This window comes from Heterodontus francisci, chromosome 3 (assembly GCF_036365525.1).
Source record: "Heterodontus francisci isolate sHetFra1 chromosome 3, sHetFra1.hap1, whole genome shotgun sequence".
Classification (NCBI taxonomy): Eukaryota; Metazoa; Chordata; class Chondrichthyes; order Heterodontiformes; family Heterodontidae; genus Heterodontus; species Heterodontus francisci.
The window spans coordinates 169,095,821-169,121,607 of NC_090373.1; the positions used below are offsets into that span (position 1 = coordinate 169,095,821).

General features: G+C 42.9%; 2 protein-coding genes across 2 annotated transcripts in view; both read left to right on the plus strand.

Annotated features, from left to right (window-relative positions):
* The window catches only part of mrps5 (mitochondrial ribosomal protein S5), a 161,486-nt gene extending 143,875 nt beyond the window's left edge, over positions 1-17,611 (plus strand). The window contains exons 8-11 of the mRNA XM_068027484.1: positions 2,721-2,778; positions 8,038-8,100; positions 15,746-15,882; positions 17,104-17,611. Of these exons, the coding sequence (XP_067883585.1) occupies positions 2,721-2,778; positions 8,038-8,100; positions 15,746-15,882; positions 17,104-17,328 (483 nt within the window). The 3' untranslated portion in view covers positions 17,329-17,611. The remainder of the gene's footprint in view (positions 1-2,720; positions 2,779-8,037; positions 8,101-15,745; positions 15,883-17,103) is intronic.
* On the plus strand, positions 8,121-15,826 carry LOC137363996 (pseudouridylate synthase TRUB1-like). The gene is made up of 2 exons (XM_068027493.1): positions 8,121-10,180; positions 15,746-15,826. The coding sequence occupies exon 1, from the start codon at positions 9,392-9,394 to the stop codon at positions 10,130-10,132; it is 741 nt and encodes a 246-aa protein (XP_067883594.1). The 5' UTR covers positions 8,121-9,391; the 3' UTR covers positions 10,133-10,180; positions 15,746-15,826.
* Positions 17,612-25,787: the final 8,176 nt, after the last annotated feature.

Consider the following 25,787-nt stretch of genomic DNA (forward strand, 5'->3'; position numbering starts at 1 on the left):
TGTAGCGTTTCCTCTGTCCTCCTGGTAACCTCTTGCTGTGACAGAGCGCGGAGTAGACATTGCACTCCCTCTATGGCAAGTATATCCTTCTTTAGATAAGGAGACCAAAACTGTTCACAATACTCCAGGTGTGGCCTCACCAAGGCATTGCAGCAAGACATCTTTATTTCTGTACTCAAATCCCCTTTCCCTTGCCTTCCTAATTGCTTGCTGCAGCTGCATGCTAGCTTTTAGTGACTCATGAACAAGGACACCCAGGTCCCTTTGGATACCAACACTTTCCAACTTCTCATCATTTAAGAAATGTTCTGTCTTTCTGGATTTTTTTCTACCAAAGTGGATAACTTCACACTTATTCACATTATATTCCATCTGCCATGTTCTTGCCCATTCACTTAGTCTGCCCAAGTCTACTTGAAGCCTCCTTGCATCTTCCTCACTACTTACATTCCCACTTAGTTTTGTGTCATCAGCAAATTTGGTTCCCACATCCAAATCAGTTATATGGATTGTGAACAGCTGTAGCCCTAGCACTTGCCGTACCCCACTAGTAACAGCCTGCCATCCATTTATTCTTACTTTCTGTCTGTTAACTGATTCTCAATTCATACGAGTATAGTATCCCCAAATACATACGCTCCTGTATGGAACCTTATCAAAAGCCTTCTGAAAGTCCAAATACACCACATCCCCCGGTTCTCCTTTATCTGTGCTACAAGTAACATGCTCAAAAATCTCCAACAAGTTTGTCAAATATGATTTCCCTTTCATAAATCCATGTTGACTCTGCCCAATTTTACCATTATTTTCTAAGTGTCCAGTTATCACATCCTTTATAATAGATTCTAACATTTTCCCTACTACTGACCTCAAGCTAACAGGTCTGAAGTTCTCCATTCTCCCTCCTTTCTTTAATAGTGGGGTTACATTTGCTACTTTGCAGTCTACAGGAACTTTTCCAGAATCTATAGAATTTTGAAAGATAACCACCAATGCATCCACTATCTCCATAGCCACCTCCTTCAACACTCTGGGATGTAGCTCATCTAGTCCAGGGGATTTAACACATCCGCATTCACATCCATGTTTTCCTAATTTCCTCTGAATTTATTTTTGTTGTGACAAATCAATAATCAAATTGAAAGAACCAAGTACTTAAACTGTAGCACCTCAATTCAAATGCATTTTATATTGCCTTTTTTCCACCCTGTTGTTTTATTATTGGGCCAAGATAGATGAACAAAAGTAGTTTGCTTTGTAATCTGTTTGACTCAAGGACAGAATAAACTCTGGAGCAGTTGTGAAAGTGGTCTAGGAGATTTGTCTAGACTGTCAATCCCCTAAGACAGTGTTGTCGAATGGGTTTTCGATACTCGCTAAACTTGTTGCTGTCAGGTCACCATTTTCACTTCATGATACAAAATATGTGCAATATTAATAAAAACAAATGTGCATTTTTTGAAAATGGGTTTATGTTTTAAACCATCAGCAATTAAGACAGATACACAGTAAAACACGGTAACTTTAGGAGTTTAGAATGATATACAGTAAAATGCGGTAACTATCCAGAAAAATGCATCAGCAGTAGTATGTATGTACCGTCAAAATAAACCTAATATAATAGATACTGTACTTATTATCGCAAACTTAAACATTCAGTGCGACACTTTGCAATCTTTTTCTTTCACCAACGTCCTGAAATTGGGCAGAAGCTTTCTGCAGACTGAGCGCCTCAACTCCACCTCCAGATTCACAATCGGTATCTGCGATCAATACTTTGACATCATGAAAGTTATTGTAGAAAAAGTGGATTCACAGAGCTGCATTGAGCCGAACATCAAAATCCGCTTTGCGATGCCTGAGTGGAGAACCGTGAACTCCTTTTCCTTCAAAAGCTGACTCCACAGCATCAAGACAGTTTCATCTTTCAGCTGATGATTGATCTGGCTTTGAAGTGAAAGCAAATACTGAGCATCGTGACGAGCCCTTGAGATAGTCGAAAATTATAGATGTCAAAACAAAATGGATCTTGCATGAACTGAAAGGCGAGGCTGAAACTTCCAAAATCAGAGAGGTGCTTGTCAAATTTGCTGAGCAGATTCTCCAAACACTTCATTGCCCTGTTGGTCAAAATCAGCATCTTCCGCATATCGCTGCAGATTTGGAAATTGCGTGAAATCCTGACTTTTCATGTGCACCACAAAATGTTTCAGTTTTGACTGAAACTCTCAAACGTACAGTGCTAAATCGTAACTCGGCTTTCCCTTCCCCTGAATCATTGAAACTTCTTACACCTCCATCAACCTTCAGCCGGCACTGGGGTTATCCTGCCAAGGAGTAACTATTTTGTGTGCCTTGATCGCTAACTGAAACTTGCACAGCCACCATCAGTGCAGCACTGAGGCCAAGTCACCCAAGAAGGGACTCAGGCAGTGTGACTCAGTTTCCACTGGTTTTCCCGTTTCCCTATGCAGTTGGTGCTGTGCATCATTTCCTCCATCTAGTGGCTGTGCTGAGAACAGGCAAAAATATTAGCCAAGATTGCCCAGCAGTCCTGGCACTCAGACTCAATATTGCCTGACTAAAGTTGAGTTGAACTACTTACCTCACAAGCTACATAATTTATCTCATTAATAAATGTTGTAATTTTTTTGTCTTTAACCACCTGGTTCAGTAAAATGTTCAGTGCTCCATTTTAGTTGCTTTTGTTTAATTTATAGGCAAAGAACAGAGCCATCTACTACTTGTACTACATCGAGCGGTACAACAGCCACACCAGTAAGTATCCTTTGTTCGTTATTCCGTATTTTTCTCAACCATGGGTGTATAATGTAGCAAGATATGTCCTGAGAAACGACATGTCGAGGGCACACGAGAGAGAATGTTGTGCCCATGTCGATGGATAGTTCTGTGTGTGCTCTCCCATCCCTGGTCAAACTAAGCCCCAGGATTTGCAGCATTGCAGCAGTTTTATTTTCCCAAAGATCTCTGGTTTGCCAATCCAGTATCATAACAGTCGTCGTATCTGCCAACACATAAGTCAGAACAGGAACATTGCTTCCATGGTGTTGATATTTGCGTAGTCCTTAAGGTAAAAAGAGTAATTTAGGAAATTTCAGTAATTGTTTGTTCCCATAAAGACCCAACGCAGTCAAGTGACAAAAGCAGAAACTTAATGACAGCATTAGAAAGAAACCCAAAGGAAGTTGTCATTCACTTGCTCTACAGCTGTTTCCTGGCCTTATTTCCTTCAATCCAATTGTGTAAACCACACAGGTTAACTATTATTTTCTAGGTTTACCTGTAAGGATGCAGATTAGGAAGTATACAAGATGGTGAACATATGAACAGACAAAAATACATCAGGTTAAAACCAGCTGGTCCATCAAATCTGCCCCAGTCACAACACAACTAAGCATCATGATATAAAAAGAAGAAATGCTGGAAATACTCAGCAGGTCTGGCAGCATCTGTGCAGAGAGAAGCAGAGTTAACGTTTCAGGTTAGCGACCCTTCTTCAGAACTGACAAATATTAGAAATGTAAAAGGTTTTAAGCAAGAAAAGCGGGGGTGGGGCAAGAGATAACAAAGGTGAAGGTGTTGATAGGACAAGGTCACAGAGAATAACTGACCAGAAGGTCATGGAGTAAAGGCGAATGATATGTTAATGGTGTGGTGAAAGACAAAAGCGTTAGTAAAGAGTGGGTGTGAATGACTGTAAAGCACAGAGCACTCCAAGCACAAACATTTAAAAAAAATTTTAAAAACCAAAACAGTGGGTAAGCACAGTGGAAACAAAGTAAACAAACTGAAAACCCTAAAATAAAATAACCAAATAAAAAAGGAAAAAAAAATAACTAAGCATAAAATGGGGGACCCGTCATGCTCTGAAATTATTGAACTCCATATTCAGTCTGGCAGGCTATCGTGTGCCTGACCAGTAAATGAGATGCTGTTCCTCGAGCTTGCGTTGATGTTCGTTGGAACACTGCAGCAATCCCAGGACAGAGATGTGAGCATGAGAGCAGGGGGGAGTGTTGAAATGGCAAGCAACCGGAAGCTCGGGGTCATGCTTACGGACTGAGTGGAGATGTTCCGCAAAGCGGTCACCCAATCTGTGTTTGGTCTCCCCAATGTAGAGGAGACCACATTGTGAGCCGCGAATATAGTGTACTAAATTGAAAGAAGTACAAGTAAATCACTGCTTCACCTGAAAGGAGTGTTTGGGGCCTTGGATAGTGAGGAGAGAGGAGGTAAATGGGCAGGTATTACACCTCTTGTGATTGCAGGGGAAGGTGCCGTGGGAAGACGACAAGGTGGTGGGGGTAATGGAGGAGTGGACGAGGGTGTCACGGAGGGAACAATCCCTTCGGAATGCTGACAGGGTAAGGGAGGGAAAGATGCATTTAGTAGTGGCATCACGCTGGATGTGGCGGAGCATGATCCTTTGGATACGGAGGCTCGTGAGGTGGAAAGTGAGGACAAGGGGAACCCTGTTGCGGTTCTGGGGGGAAGGGGTGAGGGTAGAGGTGCGGGAAATGGGCCGGACACCGTTGAGGGCCCTGTCAACAACAGTGGGGAGAATCCTCGGTTGAGGAAAAAGGAAGACATATCAGAAGCGCTGTCATGGAAGGTAGCATCATCAGAGCAGATGCGTCGGAGACGGAGAAACTGGGAGAATGGAATGGAGTCCTTACAGGAGGCAGGGTGTGAAGAAGTGTAGTCGAGGTAGCAGTGGGAGTCGGTGGGCTTATAATGAATATTAGTGGACAACCTATCCCCAGAGATGGAGACAGAGAAGTCGAGGAAGGGAAGTGTCGGAGATGGACCAGGTGAAGGTGAGAGAAGGGTGGAAATTGGAAGCAAAGTTAATAAAGTTTACTAGTTCTGGGCAGGAGCAGGAAACGGCACCGATACAGTCATCAGTGTACCGGAAAAAGAGTTGGGGGAGGGGGCCTAAGTAGGACTGGAACAAGGAATGTTCGACATGTCCCACAAAAATACAGGCATAACTGGGACCCATGCAGGTACCCATAGCGACACCTTTTACTTGAAGAAAGTGAGTGAAGTTGAAGGAGAAGTTGTTCAATGTGAGAACAAGTTCAGCCAGGCAGAGGAGGGTAGCGGTGGATGGGGACTGGTTGGGCGCCTCTTCAAGAAGAAGCAGAGAGCCCTCAAACCGTCCTGGTGGGGGATGGAGGTGTAGAGAGATTGGACGTCCAGAGTGAAGAGGAGGCGGTTGGGGCCAGGAAACTGGAAATTGTCAAAATGACGTAGGGTGGCAGAAGAGTCACAGATGTAGGTGGGAAGCGACTGGACCAGGGGAGAAAAGATAGTCAAGATAGGAAGAAATAAGTTCAATGGGGCAGGAACAGGCTGACACAATGAGTCTGCTGGGACAGTCCTGTTTGTGGATTTTGGGAAGGAGGTAGAAGCAGCATGACTCCCAGTACATCCTCCCCCACTTGTAGTCATGTAATTGCTGAGGAAAGAAAAACTCTGGACCAATTTAGGGGACAAACATCTGGAAAATACCCCTCTGATCCAAAAGGTGAACAAAACAAGCTCCAGGAGATCACTGTGACCGTGAGGTACATGCCCAAGGTCACACCTGTCTTTTGTGTGCAGTAGTATTACCCACAAGAAATTAGTAAATTCGGAAAATTACTTCAAATTAAATTGTAAGAATGGAACAATTGAGTGAGATGCACTAATATTAGGAAGCTCTTTCACATACTGAAAATGATCAATACGTGGCTTCGACATGGACTACAGTGGTTGAAGAAGGCAGCTCACCACCACCTTCTCCAGGGCAATTAGGGATGGGCAATAAATGCAGGCCGAGCCAATGACGTCCACATCCCATGAACAAATAAGACTTTGGGATAGAGTTGTAGCAGTGAAAACTCAGATCATTTATGAAAATATTGGATGCTGCAATGGGTGGTCTTTGGATGAACTAAGAGGGGCTGGAGTGGCCTTGTTTTTCCCTAATTATTGTGTGAAACCATGTGTGGTACTGCTCGTCTATGATATCATGACCTTAAACCCAGACAAATTCTCACAATGCGTAAAGGATACCAACAATTTTTGTTGATTCTGTTGATTTTAAACACTGGGCTGGATTTTGTACAGGAGGCGGGGCTCCCAGCGCTGGGCCGAAAAGGCAGGTGGGAACCCCGCCTCTGCATTTTTTCAGACCCCCAGAGCGATCCTCAGGTCTTTTGGGGATTAAGGAGGCAGGAACCCGACCCTTTTAAAGATTAAATCGATATCAGGATAGGGATACCGCCCCTAAGAGCAGCCGGCCCATCACAGGGCTGGCAGTTCAGCAGTATCAGCAGTGCCACTGGGAGGGTGGCCACTGCCAGTACCGCAGAGGCCTCGGACCCTGGCCCAGCGCTGGAACCCCAGAGTAGAGGTAGGTGAGGCGAGGTCACAACGGCCAGTCTGGAAGGCCCCAGCGAGGGGGCTGTGGGGTACACATTCAGTCCAGTGGGAGGGTGGGGCGTCCCGGGGGGTACATTTGTTCCTGTGGGTCCTCTGTGGGCTACAAATTGCCCACGAATGAGGGAACCCCCCCCCGCCAAGCGCATAGGGAGGGTGCCTCATTTTCCAAGTCATCCTCCCTGCATAGCGGAGCCCCTCTGCCCCTGCCGCTGTGGCAGCGGGGAGGCCTTTATTTGACCTCTGGGCGGGAAGGTTGGCAGCAGCCTATCCCACCCCCAGGATTCCCAGTGTCTAGTTCCATGGTGGGCGATTCTGCCCCGATTCTCCATCCCCCGTTCCCCCCACCATGAAAGCTGCCATCAGAATGAGAACAAAATCCAGCCCCCTCTGTCCCTACTTGAAACAGTAAATTTTCGTCTTGTGAAATATACTCTCGTAATTGTAATCGTAATCGTCTACATAGCAAACATAAATAAAAGCTCTTTTGGATTTTTATTGTGTGCTAAAAATGGTTTGTTAACAGCAGGGCATGTGTCAGACACAGTGGATTGGTGAAGCAAACAAGTGTAGCTTTAAAGGGAAAGTCTAGTGACCTTGTCAAACTGTTCCCTTTCACTGTCGGTCACAAGCTAAAATCTTACTCAATTTCACATCCAAATTAATAAGTGGAAAAAATACACTAACACTATCACTGTCCATGGAATCACCACCTTCAGGTGAGATTAGGAGTGTAAGGAATAACATTGGGGATTTTTTTTTTTTAAAGAAATAATAAATCAGTAAGATTTTACACAATTTATGCAGCCGGCTCCATTCTTATTTGCACTGATTTATCTGTTGGTGGAAAATTCACTGGTGACTGTTCCATTCTTCTGTTTTACTCTTTTTTTTTTCTCCAGTAAGGTATAGTTAATATTCTGTATCAACTGCTAAATTGTAATGCTGCTGTGAATGTTCCCATTAAAACTTAAAGAACTTGACCCAGTTTAAGTAAATCACAGTTTCCAAGAATGCTAGGACATAATAAGGCCAACTTGCTGCCTCTTTTGCCTTAACGTGCAATTTCAGTGGGGGAATTGGGAGGCATGCGTGTACTTTAACAGCTGAAAGCTGACTACAGCAATAATTTTTAAAAACTGCCATTGTATTAGCAGTCTCACTGAAAGTAGTTCATTGTGCAATGGAAATGCCCTCCTGCTTAAATACTGGTCTATCTGAGGTTTGGCATTAAAGCAGAGTAAAGGAATCTTTACCATGTATCTAATCCATGCGTTACCTTGGTGCACTTCATTTTGGTATCAAAAGTGGAATGTGTTTTACACAAAAACTGGAAAGCAATAGCAATGTGTATAGTCTAATAACAAAATGCCAGAGGTGTCAGACTGTCTCTTATAAAGTATTAACCAATTGTTTCTCTTTTCAGATGCTGATAGATCAGCTGTGCACTTCCAACATTCTCTTTTTTGACTTCAGGTTCTTGGCAATTGCAGTTTTATTTTAATTACCATGTATTTTCAGTAATGTATGCCAAGAAATAAAACAGATTAAAATAAGCAGCATACTAAAGAGTATTTTGTCTTAATGCAGTTTATCAGGATATAACATCAAGGTTCAAGCGAACAACAATCAAAATGAAGAAACAGAATTATGGTAAGACTAATGTTCGAAGGTGTTGTGCATGATTGGGTACACTACACTAATTAAAGTGTCCATTTGGGTCACATCGGAGGGGGAAATCCAATTATGTTACTTCAGTAAAGAGGATCTTGCACACTAAATTAAGCAATGAAGTAATATTTGGTCAAAATCCAAAAGCTGACAGCATCTTTCAGGTGTTGCTAGTAATCTCCTTTATTAATCCTTATGCCAGAATGAGAATTGAAGTTATTCCATAAAAACGCGTGTGTGAAATGTATAACACATTTGATTTTTTTTCTTCTAGCTGATATCATTAACAGCTCCTTTGAACAGCCACTTATCTGCTCTTCAAAACCACTGTCATCAAACCTCCCCTCTGTAAAGCATTCACTCTCAGCACCTCTGTCCTCTCAAATGTAATCTGCCATTTCTCTCTCAAGTTCTTGAACACACCCAACTCCACAGTAACCATTCCATGTTCAAATCTCCACAGTCTATTTTCCACCCCGCCTACAGCACTACACAACGTTGGTCTAAGCAAAGGCCGAAAGGCCTGTTTCAGTGCTGTATCTCTAAACTAAACTAAACTAATTAGATTTTAAGCAAGTGAAGTGGAGAATAGCCAGGTTAGAACCATAGAAAAATTACAGCACAGAAGGAGGCCATTCAGCCCATCGTGGCCGTGCCAGCCAAAAAAGCTAGCCACCCAATCTAATTCCACTTTCCAGCACCTGGCCCATTGCCTTGCAGGTTACAGCAGTTCAGGTGCAGGTCCAAGTACCTTTTAAATGAGTTGAGGGTTTCTGCCTCCATCACAGATCCGGGCAGTGAATTCCAGACACCCACCACCCTCTGGGTGAAAAAGCTTTTCCTCATGTCCCCTCTAATCCTTCTACCAATCACCTTAAATCTGTGCCCCCTGATAATTGACCTCTCCCCTGGGGGAAATAGGTTCTTCCTGTCTACTCTATCAAGGACCCTCATAATTTTGTACACCTCAATTAAGTCATCCCTCAGCCTCCTCTGTTCTAAAGAAAACAACCCTGGCCAATCCAATCTTTCTTCATAGCTGCAACTTATGAGCCCTGGCAACAATCTTGTAAATCTCCTCTGTATTCTCTCCAGTTGGTGGAGAAGAGAGCAAGGAGAAGGTGTCTGAAAGAGCGCGTTGCTGAGATGCAGGAGGTGTTTATCCTGAAGCAACGTGGCGGGTGGCTCAGGTTCGGTTGCATTGGCTGAGAAACTGCAGGGTCTGAACGGGCTCTTTGCTATTCACAAAAAGAAAGATCCTACTTCAGCAGACATGCTAAACCTCCTGAAAACTAAGCTCTTAAAAGAAGCTGGTGTCAAGCAACATCCAATGAAAAGAAAGAAACAAGTTCTGAAGCTGGGACATGGAGGAACCCTTGATAGTGCAGCATCAGGAGTGTTTGTGGTTGGCATTGGTAAAGGAACCAAAATGCTCAGTGGACTGTTGTCCTGCTCCAAGAAATATACAACAGTTGGTGAACTTGGAAAGGCCACAGACACGTTTGATGCTATAGGGATGGTGACAGAAGAACAATCGTATGATCACGTAACAAAGGACGATCTGGAAAGTACTCTGAAGAAATTTACAGGAAACATTATGCAGACTCCTCCATTATATTTTGCTTTGAAACAAAATGGTCAACGACTTTCCTGTTTGGTGAAGAAAGGAGAAGCCGTGGAAGCGAAACCTGCCAGGCTCGTTGTGGTTCATAGTCTTTCTGTACAGGATTACAATCCTCCTTTCTTTACTCTACATGTTGAATGTGGAGGTGGCTTTTACGTGCGTAGTTTGGTTAATGACCTTGGCAAAGAGCTTTCTTCATGTGCTCATGTAAAGGAGTTGATCAGAACCAAACAGGGTCCATTTGCATTGGGTGAACATGCACTTCAAGAGGAAAAATGGACAATAGATGAAATAGTAAAAGCTATAGAGTCCTGCACGCAGTTAGTTCCATCTGAAGTGGCGTGCAAGAAATTGAAGACAAACTTACTCTCTCAAACTCTGAACAAGTAAAGGAAGCTGTTTGATATCTAATGCATTTCTTAATGGAAAGAAACAAAAGTAAGGAATACAAGTAATCTGAATTATTCTGCTGTTCTCTTTGAATAATGGTACAGTGAAAGCATATGCTCACTTTGAAAATGCCAAAATTGTTGAGCCTTTGTGTTGCCCAGTTAATCTTAACCAGCTTTACAGTTTAAAGCTGTTGCTCCTCAGATGGACTTTGTCAACAAGGAAGGTTCAGCCATCCATGAGACTTTACTCTGTTGAAATGGTCATAATGCATAATTCTCCCCTTGCTCATGATAGAATTAGAATTAGAACATTACAGCGCAGTACAGGCCCTTCGGCCCTCGATGTTGCGCCGACCTGTGAAACCATCTGACCTACACTATTCCATTTTCATCCATATGTCTATCCAATGACCACTTAAATGCCCTTAAAGTTGGAGAGTCTATTACTGTTGCAGGCAGGGCGTTCCACGCCCCTACTACTCTCTGAGTAAAGAAACTACCTCTGACATCTGTCCTCTATATCTATCACCCCTCAACTTAAAGCTATGTCCCCTCGTGTTTGCCATCACCATCCGAGGAAAAAGACTCTCACTATCCACCCTATCTAACCCTCTGATTATCTTATATGTCTCTATTAAGTCACCTCTCCTCCTCCTTCTCTCCAACGAAAACAACCTCAAGTCCCTCAGCCTTTCCTCGTAAGACCTTCCCTCCATACCAGGCAGCATCCTAGTAAATCTCCTCTGCACCCTTTCCATAGCTTCCACATCCTTCCTATAATGCGGTAACCAGAACTGCACGCAATACTCCAGGTGCGGCCTCACCAGAGTTTTGTACAGCTGCAGCATGACCTCGTGGCTCCGAAACTCGATCCCCCTACTAATAAAAGCTAACACACCATATGCCTTCTTAACAGCCCTATTAACCTAGGTAGCAACCTTCAGGGATTTATGCACCTGGACACCAAGATCTCGCTGTTCATCTACACTACCAAGAATCTTCCCATTAGCCCAGTACTCTGCATTCCTGTTACTCCTTCCAAAGTGAATCACCTCGCACTTTTCCGCATTAAACTCCATTTGCCATCTCTCAGCCCAGCTCTGCAGCCTATCTATGTCCCTCTGTACCCTACAACATCCTTCGGCACTATCCACAACTCCAACATAAGCCTTTAATAATTAGGCAGTAACAGGTGAATAGAAACTTCAATGAACCTACTGCTGAAGCTGTATGATTTGGTTAATAATTGATAAATTTATTTGCTGTGCATTGGTAATTTATAACTCTGTTCCTATTATTCTATCAGAACATACAGGACCTTTTCCTGCAACTCTGCACCTCAGGTATGAGATGTATGTTAATGAGGAGGAAGATATTACAGTGATGGCCCAGTTCATCTTAAATGACCCTTTCACTACCTCAGGCAATTCATCCCTACATCAGGGGCGGCACAGTGGCGCAGTGGTTAGCACCGCAGCCTCACAGCTCCAGGGACCCGGGTTCAATTCTGGGTACTGCCTGTGTGGAGTTTGCAAGTTCTCCCTGTGTCTGCGTGGGTTTCCTCCGGGTGCTCCGGTTTCCTCCCACAGCCAAAAGACTTGCAGGTTGATAGGTAAATTGGCCATTATAAATTGCCCCTAGTATAGGTAGGTGGTAGGGGAATATAGGGACGGATGTGGTAGGAATATGGGATTAGTGCAGGATTAGTATAAATGGGTGGTTAATGGTCGGCACAGACTCGGTGGGCCGAAGGGCCTATTTCAGTGCTGTATCTCTAAAAAAAAAAAAATAAATAAATAAAAATGATAGGGCAGAGGACAGGAGAGTTTAAATAACAAATCTGTCATGGGACAAAGGCAAAGAATGTGTTAATGCTTATGGTGAAAGACAAAGGGCTAAATTTTACCAGCTCGGCAGCGAGCTTCAAAGTTGGAGGGGTGCAAGTGCGGGATTTGCTCTGCGGAGCTGCCACGATATTAAACGCAGCAGCTCATTTAGATGGTGCCATTTTTAAAGGGCTTCAAGCCCTTCCACTTCATTTAGATTTTTAAAGTTATAGGCAGTATAAATTTGAAGTGAAAAACTTAATAAAAGATTCAATGCCCTCTCCCACCCACCAGTGACTAAACAAATTATTACTTGCCCTCTTCCCCCAAAAACAACTTACCTTGCGATCCGAACCTTCACCCCCTACCAAAGTTTATAACTTTGAAATTTACCCCTTCTCAGCACCCTCTAGACCAATCAAAATGGTTTCACCCTGCTAACCCCGCCTGCCCTGAAAACTTACCTCCTCCCCCTCTCCACCAGTGTCCCGCATCGGATCTCCAATTGGAGATCCGAAGCACAGGAGTCCGTCTACTAACGGGAATATCAGAGCGGGACGGCAGCGGCAGTATGTAAGGCATTTATTTTTTACTATGCATTAACACGTTTAGATTTCAGTCCCGTCGCTGAGCGGCGGGGGCGCTGCCACGAGGCCTTGCCACCACCGGTAACATGAGGCGGGGCCGTCCCGGCATCGTGGCCCATCACACGCCTCTGCCAGAGGCATTTTCCGGGCACCCCCACCACGGCCCCCAACGTTGGGGAACTGGTAAAATCCAGCTCAAAGCATTAGTCCAGAGAGAGTGTTAATGGCACAATAATGAGCAGCTCTATCCAGATGAAAACAGGCACATGGTTTTAAAAATAAAACAAAATAATAGAGAATTTTTTTTTTTAAAAGGGCCAGTCCTGCTCTGAAATTATTGAACTCAAATGTTCAGTCCACAAGGTTGTAGAGTGCTTAATCGAAAGACCAGGTGGTGCTCCTTGAGCTTGCATTGATGTTTGCTGGAACACTGCAGCAGGCCAAGGACAGAAATCCGGGCACGAGAGTGTGGGGGTGGGGGGGGTGGGTGGGGGTGTTGAAATGGCAAGCAACTGGAAGCTCAGGGTCATGCTTTCGGACTGAGCAGAGGTTTTCTGCAAAGCGGTCACCCAATCTGCATTTGATCTCCCCATTCTAGAGGCGACCACATTGTGAGCAGTGACGACAGTATAATAAATTGAAGGAAGTACACATAAATCACTTCTTCACCTCTACCTTGCAGAGGCTGAGCGCCAGCTCTCAAACACTTCTTCCTACCTCCCCCAGACCATGATTCCACCAGCAAACATCAAGCTACTGTCTCCAGGACTGTCACTAACTTCATCTCCTCTAGAGATCTTCCCTGTACAGCTTCCAAGCTCATCATCCCACAACCCCAGACAGCCCGCTTCTACCTCCTTCCCATAATCCACAAACAGGGCTGTCCTGGTAGACCCATCATTTCATCCTGTTCCTGCCCCACTGAACTTATTTCTTCCTATCTTGACTCTATCTTTTCTCCCCTAGTCCAGTATTTTCCCACCTACATTCGTGACTCTTCGGATGCTCTACGTCATTTCAACAGTTGCCAGTTTTCTGGCCCTAACCGCTTCCTCTTCACTATGGACGTCCAATGTCTCTAGATCTCCATCCCCCACCAGGACGTTCTGGGTGCTCTCCTTGAACAAAGGCCCAACCAGCCCATCCACCACTACCCTCCTCCACCTGGCTGAACTTCTTAAATTGAACACCTTCTCCTTCAACTCCACTCACTTCCTTCAAATAAAAGGTGTTGCTATGGGTACCCGCATAGGTCCTAGTTATGCCTGTCATTTTGTGTGATATGTAGAGCATTCCTTGTTCCAGTCCTACTCAGGCCCCCTCTCTCACCTCTTTTTCTGTACATTGATGACTGTATCAGTGCAGCTTCCTGCTCTCTCCCCGAACTGGAAAACTTCTTCAACTTTGCTTCCAATTTCGACACCTCTGACCTTTACATGGTCTATCTCCGGCACTTCCCTTCCTTGACTTCTCTGTCTCCGATTCTGGGGATAGGCTATCCACTACTATTCCTTATAAGCCCACCGACTCCCATGGATACCTTGACTGCACTTCCTCAAATCCTGTTTCCTGTAAGGACTCCACTCCTTCTCCCAGTTTCTCTGATTCTGATGCATCTGTTCTGATGATGCAACCTTCCACAACAGTGCTTCTGATGTGTCTTCCTTTTTTCCTCAACCGAGGATTCCCCTCAACTGTGGTTGACAGGGCCCTCAACCGTGTCCGGCCCATTTCCCGCACTTCTGCCCTCACCCCTTCCCCTTCCTCCCAGAAGTGCGACAGAGTTCCCCTTGTCCTCACTTTCCACCCCACCAGCCTCCACATCCAAAAGATCATCCTCCGCCATTTCTGCCACCTCCAGCGTGATGCCACCACCAAACACATCTTCCCCTCCCCCTCCCCCTCCCCGTCAGCATTCCAAAGGGATTGTTCCCTCTGCGACACCCTGGTCCACTCCTCCATCACCCCCAACACATCATCACTTTCCCATGCAATCGCAGGAGGTGTAATACGTGCCCTTTTACCTCCTCTCTCCTCACCATCCAAGGCCCCAAACACTTCTTCCAGGTGAAGCAGTGATTTACATGTCCTTCCTTCAATTTAGTATACTGTATTTGCTGCTCAACTGCGGTCGCCTGTACATTGGGGAGACCAAACGCAGGTTGGGTGACCGCTTTGCGGAACACCTCCACTCAGTCCGAAAGCATGACTCCAAGCTTCTGGTTCTTGCAATTTCATCACACCCCACTGCCCTCATGCCCACATTTCTGTCCTTGGCCTGCTGCAATGTTTCAGTGAACATCAACACAAGCTTGAGGAGCAGCACCTGATCTTTCGATTAGGCACTCTACAGCCTTGCGGACTGAACATTGAGTTCAATAATTTCAGAGCATGAATGGCCCTTTTTTTCCTTAATTTTTTTAAATTTGTTTTTTAACCATGTGCACGTTCTTCATGTGTACAGAGCTGCTCATTATTCTGTGCTGTGTAACTCTATGATTCTAATGCTTTGTCTTTCACCAGAAGCACTACCACACTCTTTGCCTTTGTCCCAGGACAGCTTTGTTATTTAATCTCTCCTGCCCTCTGCCCTATCACGCTCCTCTCCTTTGGTTCTCTTCCCCACCCACCCCCATCTCACCCCCCACCTGCTTCACTTGCTTAAAACCTAATTCTTTGCCAGTTCTGATGAAGGTTCACAGACCTGAAACATTAACTCTGCTTCTGTCTCCACAGATGCTGCCTGACCTGCTGAGTGTTTCCAGCACTTTGTTTTTATTTCAGATTTCCAGCATCTGCAGTATTTTGCTTTTATTTTACTAGTCAAAGAATTTCTTGCCAACTCATTTGTCCAACGTGACTGTTTAAATAGCATAGAAACATAAATGATGGCAATGTCTATCTTAGCCATGTACTTCTCCGTGGTTTAATTTTACCTGTTAAAGGATTATTATTATTTGTTGACATGGCATGATGAGTTGTAATGCACCAATATTTCAGTGAATGGTGTAATCTCTTGTCCAAGATCAAAATGCGTGGCATAGATGTAAGCAGGCTCTGCTGAACATTCAGAAAGTTTAAACACCTTTGGATACAAACACCACTAAGTTAATCCAGCTCTCATGAGTGTAGTTTCAGTAATTCTAAAACCACATGTGCACTATGTTTTTAAACATATTACTTACTTTTGTGCCTCAGGGTATGGATTACATTGTCATCGAGCTATCATTACAATATGCAAATTAATTGGAATTAAGGACATGTATGCCAAGGTTTCTGGATCAACAAATCTATTGAATATTACCAGAGCCCTTTTCCAAGGATTATCAAATCAGGTAAAGCTGCATCTAAAAATACATGGACACTTTTAGTCTTTTTTCAGCTTGGCTGAATCAAATAGGCTTGCTCACTGGCATCAAGCTAATCTTGTTAAGAGTCCAGCAGACTTCAAGTTGGTAATGCAAAATTTATGTTGTATTAATCTGAATTTTACATGTTAAATCTGGTCTCTGTAGTTCCCTGTAACTCATTTGTTAAAGTCAGCTTGCAGTTCAGCCATATAGACCAGTCACCAAGTTAGCAGATCCGTAGGGGTGCCATAGTCGGTATCAGTAGCCCTGACCAGGGAAAGTCAGTCAGATCTCCTGCTGCTAAATGTTCATCAGTAACCCCTCCTATAAAGGACAGGTGTGGACATTTGTGAGGGAAGATCAAACTCAGCCATGATGACCCCTGCTGCCATTCCCAATGGTCAAATATTCGGCTCACCGATCACAGTCTGGGCTCGCACATAGTCACTTAGGCAATGTGCCAGAGGGTGATTGGTAAATGTAAACCATATTTTAGGGAGCATCGGTGTCCTCAGCAGAGGAGGGAAAACTGAAGGGGAACAAAATAGAAAATAAAATTAATCTTAAATAGATTTTCCTTCTTTTGTTAAATATTTTTAAAATATAGCAGATTTCATTTTGTTAATCCCAGTCTTGCCTCCTTTTCTCCCTTGATGGGTAGGTCACTGTATCCATGTAGCTGAGAGAGAGGTGATCTGCTGCCAGGCCTCTACTGACAGCTATTTTCAGCTGCTGCTGTGGGGCGGGATAGGGGAGGAGAAATATAGACAGGCTAACACCTCACATGAAACAAGATACAGAATTGAGCATGTCCATGCATTGTAGGGATCTATTTTCATGTGTCCCTAGACACTTGTTTCAAAACTGTTTGAAACAGCTACTTAGCAGATTGAGTACAGGGACAATCCTTGAGAGTTTTATCAGTCCCTTTACTAGTTCTTTAGTCTAGTTTTTCCTATTCTCTGCAACTTCCATGTAAGTCCTTTAACATCCTTAAATGAAATGAGCAGTGGTCACCCTGTTATCCCATTGCGAGTAATCTTTTATATGAATATGTATTAAGGTGTACATTATTCGTTACTCCTGTATCTTTGAGGTAAAGAAATTAACAACAAAGTTGTTAGCTACTGTAACTTGGCTAAAAACTGACTGGTTGTATGATCAAATGTTTCATACTGTTTATTTTTTCTTGCTACAATCCCATAGGAAACTCACAGTGACTTAGCCAACAAGAAGGAGTTACATGTAGTAGAGTTTCGAAATGAGTGTGGGCCTTTGCCCCTGATTGTTGCCTCTCCACATGGAGCAGTCAGGAAGGTGCCGGAACCTGAAGATGAAATTCCTGACACCAAGTTAGATTGGAGTGAAATAAAAGCAGCACAGGGTATGAAACGGTCCGTCTGGGCAAATGTCAAGCGTACAATATGGTGACCAGCTGGTACTTGACAATGAGAGGCTGGCGAGGCAGTTTTATTGAATGAATTTGCAAGGAAACCTGGAAATCCTGGCTGAGAACACACCAGCTCTCTGCAGAGCTTGGCACATGTTTAATGTCATCTGTCCTGATTGTAATTTATGGATGAAAAGAATTACTAATTAAAATATTTTTCCATTGTGTTAAGGTTTCTTTATCTGGAAGAATGGAGCACTGCAAACATATGTTACACACTATGTTGTCTTCCACCATAAAGCAAATAAAATTCTTTGTATTTAATTTCATAGAATGCTGACTTTGTTAATGTTAATGCAGAGGTAATTTTCTAGTATCTGATCTAGCTGCCGTGGGAGAGGGGAGTTAAGTATTTGCACCAGCATTCCAAAATTATACTTCACCGCGTCCAGTTTCAGAGAACAAAGTTTGTGTACAGTTTAGGGGAGGAATCTTAGTTCACACCCAATGGCATTTAATTGCCAAACTTTATTTTGGTTTTATTTAATATAGAAGAAGTAGCAAAAGGATAGACTTGAGACAGATATGATGCTGCAGTACCTACATTTTTAACTTCCACTTGCTGACTAATGACAGATTCTATTTTAAGAGTGCTTACATGCTGGTCTGTGGAGATCCATTATGTGTAGCTTATAATTGCCCTGTTCAGGATCCACTGGTGCATTTTATTCATTTTTTATAACTTTTGTGCAGTGTATGCTTTTTAGCAGAATCTGAAATGACTAACAATACTTCTATAACCAACATTTCAGCAGTATGTAAATATTAAGAGATGAACAATGTATGTTGACTAGTAGGTAGGTGAATTGGAAGGTTACCCAGTGTTCTATTTTAATTAAAATGCAAAAGAAATATATTTGTATATAGTGTGTATTAAAAAGATTAACTGCTATCAGTTTGCATTTAAAACTGATTTCCCTACAAATACCACAAACAATAAAGCTTCTCATTTTATTAAATACAACCCCCTTGCAGTAAATCTCCATTAGAAATCTTGATGCTCTAATTGACTTACTGTAAAATTAATAATCTAAGACTTCTGGTGACCATTAGAAGCAGTGGAATGCACCGTCACAGATAAATAGATACCAGACATCCCAATTTGTAGAGCATTTACTAGTCTGTGAACTGAACCAATCTTTTTTTTTTAAAAGTGTTCATTCAAATTCATTTTGCACTGAGAGTTTCCAGATTTCAAGTTCTTTTCACAAATTGTATGTTTCATTTCAGATTAGGCCCCTAGCATAAACAAAACAAGGGGTAGAAATTGGTTCTCGTTGCACCCAAAATCTGAAATTGGGTCAGCCCATTTGTCAGGCATCCAGCACAGCCACCTAAAATAGTTTAAGGTCCTAAAGGTAAATTGTTCATTGGAAGCATGTTCCTTCTTGATTCTTATCATAAATTAATAAATCTGCAAATTAACAGACTGAATAATTTACAATGAAAATCTGTACTTAATTCAAATATATAGAAAGAAAGGACTTGCATTCATATGGCATCATTCACGATCCCAGGACGTCCCAAAGTGCTTTTCAGGCAATAAAGTACTTTAGAAATGTAATCACTGTTGTAATGCAGGAAACCCAATAGCCAATTTGCACACGGCAAGGCCCAACAAGCAACAGTGAAATAAATGACCAGATCATCTGTTATAGATGTTACACAGTCTTAATTTTCAAGTAATTGCCTGCCATTTTGAGATGATCGCCAATGACTGAATACATCAGCAGCATAATCACACGTGATGCTATCACACAGAAACCTGCTGAACAGAATACTATGCCATAAAGCTGATATATGGCAGGGGTTCTCCACCCGGTATCCACAAGACCGTTTCAAGGGATCTAGCAACGTATAGACAAAAGTTCTACCTTGCATAACAAAATATGGTGGCACCTGTTCTGAAATCAGTACAACCCTACAGTACGTTTGTGATATAATGAAGTCACCAGAAAGCAGACGGCGATTGGAAGCTATAAATAGTGGCTCTGTTTAAATAAGGTGGATTGTTATTCTTCTGTAGGAGGGGAGCCGCAGCGGCAAAGATGTTGGAACTCTGTTGCAAAGGTGGGTTCTTTTTCTGGTATAAAACTTCATATTATGTAAATCATTGATTTTTAACTTTGATCCCTTTCTACCTGAAGAAAATGTCTCAGAAATTCTTTGCAGTTAAGAAGCATTTGACTTTTTTATTCATTTGTGGGATGTGGGCATCGCTGGCCAGGCCAACATTTATTGCCCGTCCCTAATTACCCTTGAGAAGGTGGTGGTGAGCTGCCGCCTTGAACTGCTGCAGCTTTTGATGTGGGTACACTCACAGTGCTGTTAGGAAGGGAGATCCAGGATTTTGACCCAGCGACAGTGAAGGAATGGTGAGACAGTTCCAGGTCAGGATAGTGTGTGACTTGGAGGGGAACTTGCAGGTGGTGGTGTTCCCATGCATCTGCTACCCTTGTCCTAGGTGGTAGAGGTCACAGGTTTGGAAGGTGTTGTTGAAGGAGCCCTAAGAGTTGCTGCAGTGCATCTTTTAGATGGTACACACTGCTGCCACTGTGTCCATGGTGGAGGAAGTGAATGTTGAAGGTGGTGGATGGGTTGCCAATCAAGCGGACAACTTTGTCCTGGATGGTGACTAGCTTCTTGAGTGTTGTTGGAGCTGCACTCATCTCGCCAAGTGGAGAGTATTCCATCACACTCCTGACGTGTGCCTTGTAGATGGGGAGACAGGAGTTGAGTTACTCGCTGTGGAATTCCCAGCCTCTGACCTGCTCTTGTAGCCACAGCATTTATGTGGCTGGTCCAGTTCAGTTCAGTGGTGACCCTCAGGATGTTACTGGGAGATTCAGCGATGGTAATGCCATTGAACATTAAGGGGAGATGGTCATTGCCTGGCACTTGTGTGGCACCTATGTTGCATGCCACTTATCAGTCAAAACCTGGATGTTGTCCAGGTCTTACTGCATACAGACACGGGCTGCTTCAGTATCTGAGGAGTTGCGGATGGTGCTGAACGTTGTGCAATCATCAGCAAACAAACCACTTCTGACCTTATGATGGAGGGAAGTTGATTGGTGAAGCAGCTGAAGATGCGTGGGCCGAGGACACTACCCTGAGGAACCCCTCCAGTGATGTCCTCAGACTGAGATGATTGACCTACAACAACCAGTGGAGAGTTTCCCCCCCTGATTGCCATTGACTCCAGTTTTGCTAGGGCTCCTTGATATCATACTCGGTTAAATGCTGCCTTGATGTCAAGGGCAGTCACTCTCACCTCTTGGTATTGTGATGTTTTGACTGAACCAGTTGCAGCTCTCTGGAAGCTAGGCTTCATTACAGACAGGCATCATCATGATGCTTATTTAAGGTGTCAAGCAACCAGCCGTAACTGTATGGCTGAAGAGTCCTCTGGCAGTTTTGCATTTTGCTGGTTGGAAATATCAGTTGTCAACTTCGTTTAGAGTCTGTACACATCTCCGACTGTCCACAGATGTGTGAAGATGATGTAATTGCAGTTGCTGTTTGTTTCTGAACTGTTTTGTCATAATATTAAAAAGGAAGACTTGTATTTATAGAACACCTTTCATATAATCACAAGATGTCCCAAAGCACTTTACATCCAAGGCAGTATTTTTGAAGTGTAGACACTGTTATAATGTGTGAAATGCAGCCATCAATTTGCCCACAGCAATGTCCCACAAACAACAATGAAATAAGTAACCAGAACATCTGTTTCAGGTAATAAAAATACTCAGGAAATACTCAGCAGGTTGGGCAGCATCTGGTGAGGGAACAGAGTTAATGTTTCAGGTTGATGACTTTTCATCAGAACATCTGTGGTAGGTGTTGGTTGGGGGATAAATATAGGTCAGGACTGCCCTGCTCTTGTTTGAATAATGCAAGGGGATCTTACACCGAAGACAGCTCGGTTTGAGGTCTCATCGAAAGATCCCTCCGACCCTGCAGCACTACATCTTTACAGGTAAGTTTGGGCAAAAGATTTTCATATGAATTCAGGTTTCAATAATGGAAGTTCCTAAAAACCTGATTGGAATTGGGGATTAATGGTGAAAATTTTAAATTATTTTAACCCTAATATCACTTCTTGCAAGTCGAGCTTTTATTTTATATTTTAGCCAAACTTAGTGCAGAAATTACAGGCTGAATTTTATGATGGCGGCTGAAGTCCCGCCATCAGGGCTGTAGGCGGGAGGTGTGACCCAGGGAGGCATATTCTTGGCAGTGGGCAATTAAGTGGCCGCTGTCAGGACTGGCGTCCCCATTAAGGATGGCAGCCTAATCAGTGGGCTGTTGCTCAGCAACGCCACCACTTGTGGTGGCTATTGCTGGTGCTGCAGGGTGCGTCGATAGCTGTGCGCCCTCGAAGATGGGTGAGTGGGGATGCAGGGGCCAAGCAGACAGGCCCCAACAATTGGAGAGGCTGGGGTGGGTCACTGAGGCAGGCAATGCAGTTGCCACAGGGCCAGTCATGGTCATCGGGGGACCATCCGTAGGCTGTGGAGTGCCCAAAAAGGAGGGCTGTCCCATATTCCACTGGGAAGCCACCAGGTTGCACTAGCTAGCCTGCCCATGAAGGCAGGAAGAATGACCATTTGATTTCACAACTTGCCATGTGGAAATTGTACTTGCAACCAGGGTTTCTAGTTAAGTGTATACAACCACACTACTGTCCCCTTGACATTCAACAGCATTACCATCGCTGAATCCCCTGCCATGAACATTCCAGGGGTTACCATTGACCAGAAACTTAACTGGACCAGCCAGATAAATACTGTGGCAACAAGAATGTGTCAGAGGCTGTGTTTTCTGCAGCAAGTGACTCACCTCCTGTTTACTATCTGCTAGGCACAAATTAGGAGTGTGATGGAATACTCTCCACTTGCTTAGATGTGTGCAGCTCCAATAGCACTCAAGAAACTCGCCACCATCCAGCTCGCTCGATTGGCACCCCATCCACAAATGGCACACAGTGGCAGCAGTGTGTATCATCTACAAGATTCATTGTTAAGCCTCCTTCGACAGCCTTTCCAAAGCCACAACCTCTACTGCCTAGAAGAACAAGGGCAGCAGATGTGTGGAAACACCACCACCACCAAGTTTCCTTCCAAGTCACCCACCATCCTGACTTGGAAATATATTACCATTCCTTCGTCATCACTGGGTCAAATTCCTGGAACTCCCTTCCTAAAAGCAACGTGGGAGTACCTACACCACCAGGATTGCAGTGGTTGAAGTGGTAGCTCATCACCACCTTCTTGAGGGCAATTAGGGATGGGTGACAAATTCTGGCATTAGCAGCAATGCCCAGATCCTGTAAATGAATATTTTTTTTTAAAAACTTCACTTGAAGCACATAAAAGTTTAAAAATCAGTCAAAAAAGTTTCTTAATGATGACCAAGAATTTCAATTCAATAATTCAAGAAATTCCGATGTGGCTTATTGTGACAGAATCTTTGTTCAGAATTTTATCCTAGCCTTTACAGTAACTTAAATAATAACTGGTCTATCGGGGGGCTGGAAATTGTATAATTTCCATAATTTATGCAAATCACAATATTAGTAGAAGTATAATAATGAAAGAAATGGGAAGAAAACTCAACAGATCCTGAAGAGTTTCAGATAATTAATTACTTCTGAAGTGCGACCGCTTGTTATGTAGAACCATAGAATTTTACAGCACAGAGGGAGCCATTCAGTTCACCATATCTGTGATGGCACTTTGCATAAGCAATTCAAATCTAATCTCATTACTCTACATTGTCATGTATTCAGATATACTCCTCTACTTGATATATTTATCCAATTTTTCCTTAAAAACTGCAGTATCTTTGCATCAACCATTTCTATAAGAACATAAGAAATAGGAGCAGGAGTAGATCATACTGCCCTTTGAGCCTGCTCCGCCATTCAATACAATCTTGGCTGATCCTCAGCCTCAACTCCACTCCCCCGCTCGCTCCCCATATCCCTTGATTCCCTGAGAGATCAAAAATCTATCCACCCCAGCCTTGAATATACTCAAAGATGGAGCATCCATAATCCTCTGGGGTAGATAATTCCAAAGAATGGCAAAACATTCCCTACTCCAACAACCTTCTTCACAAGAAAATTTTGCCCAACCTCTCTCTTCACAATTAGTAATCATTTTAAATTGATGAGCTCTTGCCAATTAATCCCCAATCATCTTTCCCTATTCACTGCCAAACTCATGAAAATCTCCATGAAAGCTCTTCTTAAGCATATTCTGCTCCAAAGAAAATAATGCAAGAAAATTTCCAAATGTATATGTTTTTGGCAGTTACTACGGAAAAGAACATCATGTTGTAGGTTTGAACACTTCTGCTTTTGGTCATCCAGTGTCAGTATCAAGCACAGTCTCTTTTGCTGTGCAACAATTTATTTTAACCCCAAAACTCAGAAGGACAGCTTTGTAATGTTAGTGTGAAGTTCCCAAACTGGTATGGATATGGTAAGTGCCAATTATTTCCAAAAAGTAGGGCCACAGGATATGAATAGAAAGTAAATTTAGAACAGATATCAAGAGAAATGTATTTGCTCTGTGAAAAATAATTGGGACAATGTACCATCCAAGCTGATGGAAGCCAAAACATTTGGGTTACTCAAAGTATAATTAAATGCCACATGAGAGAATTACTGCACTTGACTAGAGGATGAGCTTCAATGGACAGATGGCATTTTTCATTCCTAACTTTTGTATTCTTAAGGTTTCTGTGAGTCAGACTGTTCATTTTTGCCAAATCATGAGCAGTTTTGTGTTACAGACCTTTATTCACCAGAATTTGACGAAACTAACTTCACTAATGATCCTCATACCCATCAGACATAGCTGACTCTCATCCCATCAGTGCAGGTTAAGTTCAAACTCAGGTGTCAGAGGTGAAAGGGCAGCATGCTAGCTAATTTCACCACTCAGCCTGTCCTTGGTAAATATTTTGAAATCACCCAGGAAATGCCTCTGTTGAAAATAAAGAATTATGTGTTTTTGAGTTCTCTATCGAGTATTGAAAATAAAGATAGATGTTATAGTTCTCTATCCAATATTTAGTAAGGAATTACCTTGGCAGACAGTGCTCCCAGTTTGTGTGGCTGGATTTATATGCTTTGGGAAAAATCCCCATAAATGGTTACTTAATCGCATCCTTACAATGTGGCCTCTTTTATTGTACATTGTCGCTGATAGGCCTATGACATATGCTTAGTGGCAGCATGATTGCATGATCTATAAAATGGTCTCAGTCATACATTAGGCACGGTGATATGTGTGGGCCCACTGGCCATGAATAGTTTTGTCCTTTGTCATGCTGTAGCTATTTCTGTTACTTTAGTACTGTGTTATGAGTACTGTCATTTTTTTTGTTAAATTTTGAGGATTTAAGTTTTAAAACTAAATAGTAGTCCATGGATTTTTTTTTTTTTACAAAGGTCACTGAGAGGTCTGGATTGTAAACAGTTACTGGATGGCACCTGTTTTCAAATAATTACCCAGCAGGGGTTGCTTTAGACTTGGGGAAAGATATTTACAAAGAAGTGACAGGTCAAGATTCATAGGGGTCAGGAGTCTTGACTCTTGTGACATTGTTTTTGGTTTTGCTTTGGACAGTGAGTTGGGATATGGACAATGGTTTGAAAAGACAGTTGTAGAAAACTTGCCAAGGGAGCAAACCCCAACTCAGTCTGTTCCAGCTCTTTGAAAAAGCCTGCCAGTTTTCCATCTCTTGAGAAGCTGAGAAGCAAGTGTAAGAAACCGCCTCAAACCCCGTTAATGCATTTTTCTTGGACAGTCTGCCCAAACTGATCTTCAGCATCGCCTGACAAGAACTATTCTAGGGAGATCCCTGTTAAAGCCGTCTATCCGTATTTGGGACGCCAAACCAGAAAAGGACATCTGACATATTTTCATTTCTTCTCTTTTTTTCTTCAGGAATTAGCAAGTATTTTGGCCAATGTATTCTTTTTTGGGTTTTTCTGTAATAGAGTTCTAAAAAGAAAATCTCTTTATTTTTTCGGTTAACCAGTGTATGTGTGTGCGTGTGTGTGTGTGAGGGGTTAAGGTAAAAAGGCAACTTTAATATTTCAATCTGTGTGTTTATGCTTTGCTTCATTACTGGTTAAGACTGGTTTTATAATAAACTGATAATTTTGTTGATAATTAAAGAAAGCTGGTTGCTGTGTTTTATTCTGGGATAAAAATAGAGTCTATGATTGACCATATCGATAAGTGGAAAAAAAATTAAATATATGCTGTGACCTGTGGAGAAGTGGAGCTAGAATAAACAGTGCACTCCCCCTGCATCGATCAGTGATGGTGCTGCAGTATTACAGTTATGTGCTGTATTCTATTTATGCTGTGTGTACTTGTACATCTATCATCTATAATTTTAAATATGACAGATAAAC

What these genes read in the sequence shown, in the direction of transcription:
- LOC137363996 (XM_068027493.1), top strand. Translation starts at nt 9,392, where the DNA reads ATGCTAAACCTCCTGAAAACTAAGCTCTTAAAAGAAGCTGGTGTCAAG.